Here is a 9,864-nt window from a genome sequence, read left to right on the forward strand (position 1 = left end):
TCAATGAACCCAGCTTAATAGCTGATCCTTCCCCAGGAACCAGACCTGGGCGCCATGTAAAAGTCACTGGGTCACCTGTGTCAGCCTACTGAATTACCTTCCTGCGTGTCTAGTCCCCATCACTGTATGTTTCACTCAAGAAAATCAACCTGGTACAGGAGGAGAGAGTCCTAGGCAGGTTGTGGGGAGACAGGAGGTAAGACTGGCCCCTGCCCCCACCACTTACAGAGTGAGAGTGGGTCCCTCAGATTCTCTGGAAGTCAGTCCCCCACCCCCCTCCCCCATGGAAGACTCAGGAGAGCCCACCTGCCCAGCATGAAGAGGCGAGAGAACCTTGCAGGACCTCTGCACTGACTCGGTATTGTCTACACCTCACCGGCCGTGTTTGCAGGTGACAGCACAGCTGGACTGGGTTTGCTAGCAATGTAGGTTGAATTCCAATACCAGACACCAAGGTCGTCTGCTAAAAAGTGAATTCACTGGCATTGGAAGCTGGAAAAAGGGTTTGAAAAGGAGGAAGACTTCCTGAAAGCTGAAACAAATGCTCTCCAGACAACAGCGCCGAGAGCAGTCACAAACTACAGGGGGGAGTGCGAAGAGGTCTGGTGGTGGAGGAACACACATGCCTCTCCTGGATATCTCGTTCTAGAAGGAGACATGCTGGGTCGGCTCAGGCCTTTGCCCTTGCCTGCTGAGCTCCCGCAGTCATCCCTTGACTCAAGATCCCCACGCTGACTGCATCCGAACAGCTCAGGGAGCTTCTTCAGTATGTGCCTGGGAGAGCCCCACTTCCGGCTCTTAAGATGCAGCCAGTCCGGGATGGAGCCCAGGCTTTGTATTATTTTCAAGCTTCCCGAAGGACTGTGAAAAAGAGCCTTATTAGGAACCACTGATATAACTGGTCTGAGAATCTAAACCCTTTGCCCTTTGTGTGATTTATCTTGCTTCCAAGTTAAGCTGGGTTCACGTCATTCACTTGTTCAAAAACTTTTTGGGAATCCACATTCCTTATCATGATAAGCTTCAAGTTCCATAGCTTGGCACTTTAAGGCCCTTTATAATCAGGTCTTTGCCCACTTCTTCCACCACTCCAGCACCCAGCACGAAGTGTGGTTCACCTAGGTCATTACTTCCTCCTCTGTCCCTTCTGGCCTCAGGACCTTTGCTCATGCTGCCTTCCCCTGTCTCTCATGTCCAGAAGTGAGCATGGAGCCTGACATCGAGTAAGACTCAGTGGATCCTTTTAAATGAAGAAATGAATGGATGGGTGAATGAATGAATGTATCATCTGTACCCTGAGGATTTATGTGGCAAAGGACTATTACATTCTTTCTTCTACCCCTAGGAAGTCATTCTGGGTCCAGAAACCACCTCCTATAGCCTGGCGGAGCTGAGCCCCTCCACCCACTACACGGCCAAGATCCAGGCACTGAACGGGCCCCTGAGGAGCAAGTTGGTCCAGACTGTCTTTACCACAAGTAAGGAGCTCTGGGCGCTGCTGGGCTTTGAGATCGAACTTTGTGAGACAAGACCAACCCTCCACTTCTCCTCTGACTATGACTGAGTTTTTCCCTCAAATCTCTTAAAAGGATCAGTGCCTGCCTCTCCCTGCAAGCCCGAGGAATGTGGGTGCAGGAGGTTAAGGACCTTGTGGTGAGAGGGAAGAGGGCCAGTAGTGAGAGCTCTGGACACAAGCCCCATCTCCACCACTTGCTCTGGGTGGTTTAGGAAAGTTACTGCCACTCTGCAAGCCTCAGTTTCTTCATCTATGGGATTCACAAGTATCCCTTCCTCACAAGACCCCTGTGCTCTCTGAGCCCCTAGCTCAGTGTGCACCCAGGGGCTGGGCTCACTACAAGCTGAGGCCTTTTTTTCCTTCAGCGTGTGGGCCATTACAAAACCCGCCCATGATCAAAATCAAAACCAGTCCTCCCACCAAGCTGGTAGGATCCTCAGGTCCCATTTTCTGCAGGGGAAGCAGAGGCTCCCAGAGATGAAATGACTGTACGTTCTAGCATGAGTGAGAGGGAGATCTGGGCTCGGGGGTTCCGGGCCCCAGAAAGCTGCCCCATGCCTGGCCACCAGGTGTGGTCTGCAGACGGCAAATGTTCAAGGCATTTCTCTGGTGAATTCAGAGGACGTGCTCATTCCTGAGAGGGGGAGAGGGGCCCTCTGGAAAGCCCAGAGCACGGGGTACCCAGAGGGCATCCCAGTGCCTCCTGCCCTTCCACACGGCTCCAGTTACTCTGCGCACCCCGGCTGACGTTGCTGCAGAAGCCAGGGTCCCCTTTGCCAGAGGGGTCAGGTCAGAACAGCCAACTCTCTGTCCCACCTGCTCTGCACAGCCCAAGACTGTGTTTCTGTCAAGTTGGACGTTGCTTTGCATCACATTAAAGCACTTGGAGGTTTCCCAGGCATTCATGTTTGGTCCCTCCCAGACTCAGAGCAGTTAAATGACTTCTCCGGTGTCCTGAGGCAAAGGAGTGCAAGTTCAAGACTAGAACCCTTGTCTTTGGCTCCCAAATCCTCTGAAGAATTCAGAAAGCATGCTTGTTAGATACCCCGTAGAATGCCCTGATCCACAGCAAGCCACCGCCTAGAGCTAGACACCCAGCCATCCTGCCAGGACCTGGGTCTGCTTGAGGTAGATCAAGGTTAGCTCTGAAACTCATTCCTCAGAGCAGCTCTGTTCTCCACCCCCCGCCCCGGCACCCCGCTGACATCACTGGTGACCTCTATGAATAGAAGGGACGGAGCTAGGTGCCTTATATCCATAATCTTTAAACCCTCATCGCACCGCTGCAAAAGAGGATTTATCCCCAACTTGCACACAAGAGAACGGAGCCGGAGAGAGGTCAAGCTACTTGCCTTTAGATACCCAGGCGGCGTGCAGTGGGGCTGCAGTCTGAAAGCTCCTACCCCAATCCTCCTGCTCTAAGAGGCGCACTCTTCCTTCTCATCCTGCAGCTGGGCTCCTGTACCCATTCCCCCGGGACTGCTCCCAAGCAATGCTAAATGGGGACACCACCTCTGGACTCTATACCATTTACCTGAATGGTGATAAGGCTCAGGCTCTGGAAGTCTTCTGTGACATGACCTCTGATGGGGGTGGATGGATCGTGAGTATCCCCAGTCCTCAGCCCTGGGGCCTGGGGGCAGAGGGCACAGCAGGGGCGGCGGGGGGGGGGGGGGGACACGTCCACTCACGTACTCAGACACCGATGTTTGGAGGTTTTGCGAGATCATGCCTGTCATCCAGAGACGCTCAGGAGCTGTCTCTAAAACAAAGGAATGGGGAAGAAGCTGGGGGGGGGGGAACAAGAGAAAATAATTTTTTTGTAATTTATCTGATCTGATCCTCAAACAACTCTCTGATGCATAAAAATGAGGATGGTCATGGAACCCATTATGTGGCTTAATTAGCATTTTCTTTCGACCACTGTGCTAAGAGTTTGATGTGAATTATTTCAATCCCAATACTGTTTGAGCTGGGTAGTATTTTTTTTAATTAATTTTTTTTTTTTTAATTTGAGAGAGAGAGAGCAAGAGCAGGGAGGAGGGCAGAGGGAAAAGAAGAAGCAGATTCCCTGCTGAGCAGGGAGCCTGAGGCAGGGCTCCATCCCAGGACCAGGAGATCATGGCCTGAGCCAAAGGCAGATGTTTAATTGACTGAGCCACCCAGGGGCCCCATAAACTTTATTTTTTAAAGCAAAGTGAGCATAAAGTACAGAGCGTGCCCACATCCCCCCGTCCCATGTGCATGGCCTCTCCCCATATCAGGGTCCTACCCAGAGTGTTGCATTTAGACCAAGTGATGAGCTAATCTTGACCCATCGTGATCACCCAAAGCTGGGTGATATTTTTAATCCCTGTTTTTCAGGTGGAGGTGGCCTGCCCAGAGTCACACAGCAAGTTAGTGACAGATAGAGCTGGGGACTGGTGCTTTTCCCACAGCTCCAATGCCCTTCCTCTCAGAGAGATGCCTTCTATTTCTTCTGAGAGCTAACGTGCACCCTGATTCATATGTTCCAGGTGTTCCTGAGACGCAAGAATGGACGTGAGGATTTCTATCGCAACTGGAAAGCCTATGCTGCTGGATTTGGGGACCGCAGAGAGGAGTTCTGGCTTGGTAATGCACCCCTGCCTGTGTGCGTCCCAAGTGCCCATTTCTGCCCTCCTTGTTATTGTTCCTAAGCCACAGCAACCCATGGGAGAGAAAGAGCCTAAGAGGAAACAGTAGCTCTGGTGGTAGACACAGGATACCAGCTCTTCCTTGGAAAAGACTTTAAATTCTCTAGGTCATTAAAAATAAAAATCTGCTCCAGGAAGAGCCAACAACCAGACGTGAAGGATAGCCTAGACTAAAGTCATTCACTGAACCACATCAGACTCATCTTCACTGATATTATTAACTGTTTCCATCCTGGGCTCCAGGTGCTGGGATGGGCCTTATAGCCATAACCTGGAACACCCAGCACCTGCGCAAGCTACAAAATTCCCGGATTGCACGTGGGGAAAGAGGAATGAAGTCATATGCTCACAAGAATCTAGCCAATAAGCTGTAGAGCTGCCACTTGAAATCTCCCCAAACACCACCACGAAGCCACCCTCCATGCGTCCATCCATCCATTCAGGCAGCACGCACTTTCCCACAATCTCCCTGTAGGGGGCACTGTTCCGCGCTCCGGCACCCTCACTGGGAAATGTCCATCCCCTTAGTGTCCACTGCCTTCCCCCTGCAAGGGGCTTTGGAGGTTAAAAGTGCTTTCTCCACCTTATCTCCTGGATCTCCACGATGCCCTAGGAGGTGGGCAGGGCAGAGATGCCACCTTGAATTTCCCTGAGGCTCAGAAACACCCTAGATTTCACCTGGCGTTGTGCCAGCGAGGAGCAGACCAGACCAGACCTCAAGGCCCGGTCTTGGGAGGCAGAACCTCTTTGTAGAGCCCAACCGCTGCTCCTACAGGGTGATGGAGTAGAAGCAATGGCCTCAGTCACTCGGGCTTCCTCTGTAACCCTCACCTGTCCTCCACAGGGCTGGACAACCTCCACAAAATCACAGCCCAAGGGCAGTACGAGCTCCGGGTGGACCTGCGTGACCACGGGAAGACCGCGTACGCCGTCTACGACAAGTTCAGCGTGGGGGATGCCAAGACTCGCTACAAGCTGAGGGTGGAGGGCTACAGCGGGACCGCAGGTAGGGGACAGCCACACGCCCCGCCTCCGGAACCACAGAAGCCTTCCTTAGGCTTTTAGCTCATTCCTCCCTCATCCCTTCCTTCACGAATCCATCCATTGATCGCGTCAACAAATATCGGAATCCTTACTAGGTACTAGACCAGAACATCAACTGGGCAGAGTAGAGTAGATACTTTGGTCACCAAAGCAGAGTAGGGTTGGGAATCAGAACAATACGTCTTTTTCTTACACATTTTTAGATATCAACTGAGCCTGGAGACTCACCTAACCCACTGCATCTAAATGTATTTATTTATTAAAATTTCTTGTACATATGACCCCCCAGGGATCCCATTAATGAGCAGATGTGGACACAATGAGGTTCTGCCTTTCCTACGGGTTTCCTGGCGCTGCCACTGTTGGGGATGTTGCTGATCTGTGGACCCCACTCTGGGTTGCAGGCATTTACTCCTTCCGCAGCTGCTTGCATCCTTTCAAGGGGTATCCCCTGCCACATGGTCATCTAGCCACAACCCCCAGACCTCATGACCAGAAGCTCACTACCTGCCAAATGGTCCTTGTGGATCTTGTCCTGTGCATAAGCTAGCTCAGATCGTGCAGATGTCATGGACTTGGAATGGCCCCTGTGTGCTTTATCAGCTCCGCATTAGAGGAGAAGTTAGTAAGGAAGCTACATGCATTCAGACTTACGAAGGAGCCTCTCCTCTTTGAAGCTGTTCCGCAAGCATTACCCCCTTCCGATTCTCAGGGACACTGGTCCAGGAAGATGTCCCTGTGACACAGATGAGGAAACTATGACCCAGAAAAGCTGCGTGATTTGCCTGAGGTGGACCCAGGGGCGGGCTTGTTGGCAGACAGGTGTGCTTGGTCACGAGGAGGGGTCCGGTCTGACAGTAGGCCCACCCTTCCCTGCTCTGGGGTGGCATCGGGTTATGTATATGAAAACAGAAAAGACAGAAGCTGTGGTACCTCCCCAGCCTCTCTGAGCCCCGAGAGGAAACATCCATAATGGGGAGAGTCTCCAGAGAAAGATATGCTGTCTAAGGAGAGGCCAAGCGCTTGCAAGATCAGCGTGGCGGTAGTGAACACAGAGAGCCAGGGGCCGAGATGGTTTTCATTCTTATGTCCCTCGAAGAGGTCTGACATTTTATTACCTGGCAATAAATATCTGTTTGAGTGAAGTGGCTTCAGGCAAGAAGGATATTGTCACCGGGCGGGGGTCACTGAGCAGCGGGAATGCGGCTACACCCTCCTCTCTCTGCCTTCGTCTCCAAAGCCCCCTCAGGAAGGGACCGCGGTAGAGCTGCTCCTGGTGGCAGCCCACGCTCCACAGAAGGGCACCTCATTTCCTCCATACCTACCTGCTCCTGGTCGCTTCCTCCTTAACCAGGCATCTGAGGCCCTTTGAACCTTGCTTCAAAATACCAGTCCTGTCTTTCCCTCTCTGAGCTCCATTATGTAAAGGAATGCAAAACAAAATGATCAAAGTAGCGAAAATCACAGCTGCTACACGTACCCCTCCACCTTCATATCCACTGACTGTCCCACCTCCCGCTGAGGTGAGTGGAATCAATGCCCTGGTTCCGTTTTCTAGAAGAGAACACTGAGGCTCAGCTGGAGGCCTGACGTGGGCCAGGTCACACTGTGAAGTGAGAGCCGGACCCTCCAAAGCCATCACAGGCCTCTTTCTGGCACATTATGCAGCTTCCAACAGCCATGAACCCTCGGGGGTTCCCCTCCAGTCCTGTGCTCGACACTAATTCTCAGCCTGAGGTTCAAGGGCAGTGACCCCAGGATCTTTCAGCTGCCACCCCGGTTCTGCCCTTCCAAGCCCCTGAGGAAAACCTGTTATGGGACTCCTCAGACCCATATCTCCTCTCCACAGGTGATTCCATGGCTTACCACAACGGCAGATCCTTCTCCACCTTCGACAAGGACACGGACTCAGCCATCACCAACTGCGCCCTGTCCTACAAGGGGGCTTTCTGGTACAAGAACTGTCACCGTGTCAACCTGATGGGGAGGTACGGGGACAACAACCACAGCCAGGTGAGCCAACTGTGAGGGTCGGGGACAGGTGACAGGGGGGCACCCCAGCCCCTCGGTCCCAGCCGAGACTAGGGGGCAGCAACCTCTGGGACATGGTGTCACCTCTGTTCCCGCAAGGAGGAACCTCGGGGACACAGGAGGTTGGATGAAATCCTCGAGACAGCACCTGTTAACCCGTGAAGATCCCGGGGAGATCACTGGTCAGTGGATTCCAAAACAGAGAGCTCTCAGCAGACAGAGCCAGAGTCTGAACTCCAGAAGGAAAGCAGATTAAAGGGGAGGTGTCTAGGTGACGCAGGGGCATAAGTGGGGTGTTCTTTCCACCTTATGATGTTGCCCCAGGATACGTTCACTCTAGAATTATTGTACTACCTTTCTTTTCTCATTCCCTGCCTCCAAAGTGACACAAAGTCCTTCGGGAAACAAAAACAAAAACAAAAACGCATGCCCGAAAGGAAACTTCTTTTTCCATCCTCCCCACCTCCAGTGTGGGCTGACGTGAAAGGCCACGAAGGAGTTAGGGGCGCCCCGTCCCAGCTCTGGCTCTGCTCTGGCAGCCGTGTGGGCTCGGTGACCTCGCTCTCCCTCTCTAGCCTCAGTCCCCAGCACAGAACAAGGAGGGCTTGCATCCCACTCGGCACCTCTGTCCGAGGGACGATGGAGGGCAGAGGAAGGCAGGCCAAGTACTTCACCAGAACTGAGTGGTCACAGACACATTTGCCCATGGCACATGGCATTCTCACACCCGACCTGCCAGTCGGATTCAGAGACCGTCCGCAGTCAGTGAGTGCCAAACAGAATCCCATGAAGTATCTCTATTTTCTTGCCTCATTTTACCAGCCATTAACTTCTCCAGGTCTCCTCAAAGCCCCATGCCGCTAAAGAGAAGAGAGGTCAGAGAATGAGGTGGTGGCTGCCTAGAGGCAGAGGGTTGGACCGTCCCCAACCCCCCAACCACACCGTGGGGCAAGGAGCATTGTGGGTTTCGACAGGCAGATTCTGCTATCTTTAGACTCTGTGGGAGAGTTAACGTGGAATTAGGAGGCCCAGACACAAATATAATCTTTTCTTGAGGAAAAAAAAAATCTCTAGCCAAATTTCTAAGGATGATTTTCCCTGTTGGAGATGAGAGAAGTCATATTTACTTCGTACCTACAATGTGCCCAGCGCTATGATCGCTCCCCTCACAAACTCATTTAACCCTCATAGCATTCTTCCAAGGTTGTCACTTCAGACCCAAAAGGGGTTGGGGGGTGGGGGGGGAAGATGGTGAAACTAAAGCCCAGAAAGGTCTGATGACTGGTTCAAGACCATTTATGTCTCAAGTAAGAGCCTTAAGGTTTAACCCTATATGTCAGGTTGTAAAATTTGTGCTCCGCCTGTGTTCTTCCTGCCATTCCAGACAAACCCTTATTAAAACAGTCCACAGGAATCCTGGGAACTAAAGACTTCCCTGCATATAGCTAGTCAATTCTGTAACCTCCAAGCATGACCTGAATTCCTTCAGCACCTACTCCTACTGATGGGAGGTTTCACCAGCCACCATTTTGTTTCACGAACCACCATTTTATTTCACAAGCCACCATTTTGTTTCACCAGCTACCATTTTGTTTCACTATGGGAGCTCAAAGCTCAATGCAAATGCAGGCAGCTTCTGACAGACATTTGAAAAACTGAGTCAGATTCAGCCAGCTCCTTTTGCAAGTTCTCAGTAGACGGATCAATACACAGATAGGCAGTAGACAGCTGTGAGATACCAAATGGTCAGGTTCAGACAGAACTCCCTTTGTTCCCGTCGACGAAGCAGCAGCGGTCGGTGAACACCTTGTCTAGTGGAAACCCATCTGGAGGCCTTCTCTTTTTCACAGGGCGTCAACTGGTTCCATTGGAAGGGCCACGAATATTCCATCCAGTTTGCTGAGATGAAGCTGAGACCCAGCAACTTCCGAAATCTCGAAGGCAGGCGCAAGCGGGCGTAAATTCCAGGAAAAACTAACTGGGTGGGAGAGGAGCAGGGCCCAGAGGAAGAAGCAAATTTTACCAAAGTCTCAATACAACCTGTCCAACCATCAAGCCACACCCGGGTATTTGGCAGGAGATAAAGGTGACCGTGGATCATGGGGGCCGATGACAAGAGCACTGGCCTCCCCTTCTCTGCGAGGACTTCCTTCGCACCAAAGACAACAGTCTCCACAGGTGTCTGTTTCATTGTTTGAATCAGCAAACATCTTCCATTGACGGCATCAAGGTGGTTGTCTTGGGTGGCTCTGGGAATGGGAGAGGGGTCGGCTGTACCGTGGTAGTTTGTGTTAGAACCGGCTGTATTTTACACAAAGCTGTATAAGTATCATTATTGTTGTTCGCAGTGATTCGGTGTGTGTCATGGGAGGCCGTTCCCCCCTCCCCGCCTTTTTTTTTTTTTTTTTTTTACATTTCATGCAACAAAAACCAGAAAAGCAATACTGTTTGGAATTTAAGGATATGATTAATATTATTAATATAATAATAATGATGAAAACTAAGAATTTTTAAAGAGATCTTCCTTTCCAAAACACATCTGGACAGTACCTGATTGTATTTTTTTTTTTTTTTAATAAAAGCACAAGTACTTTTAAA

General features: G+C 51.4%; 1 protein-coding gene across 9 annotated transcripts in view; it reads left to right on the forward strand.

The window, feature by feature from the left end:
• Positions 1–9,864, forward strand: part of TNC (tenascin C) — a 93,039-nt gene extending 83,175 nt beyond the window's left edge. For all 9 annotated transcript variants that reach the window (XM_032306237.1, XM_032306245.1, XM_032306239.1 and 6 more), the window contains 6 exons: positions 1,346–1,478; positions 2,968–3,119; positions 4,033–4,129; positions 5,036–5,197; positions 7,085–7,248; positions 9,117–9,864. In XM_032306237.1, coding sequence (XP_032162128.1) covers positions 1,346–1,478; positions 2,968–3,119; positions 4,033–4,129; positions 5,036–5,197; positions 7,085–7,248; positions 9,117–9,227 — 819 coding nt within the window. In that variant the 3' untranslated portion in view covers positions 9,228–9,864. The remainder of the gene's footprint in view (positions 1–1,345; positions 1,479–2,967; positions 3,120–4,032; positions 4,130–5,035; positions 5,198–7,084; positions 7,249–9,116) is intronic.

Source organism: Mustela erminea, chromosome 12 (genome assembly GCF_009829155.1).
Source record: "Mustela erminea isolate mMusErm1 chromosome 12, mMusErm1.Pri, whole genome shotgun sequence".
Classification (NCBI taxonomy): domain Eukaryota; kingdom Metazoa; phylum Chordata; class Mammalia; order Carnivora; family Mustelidae; genus Mustela; species Mustela erminea.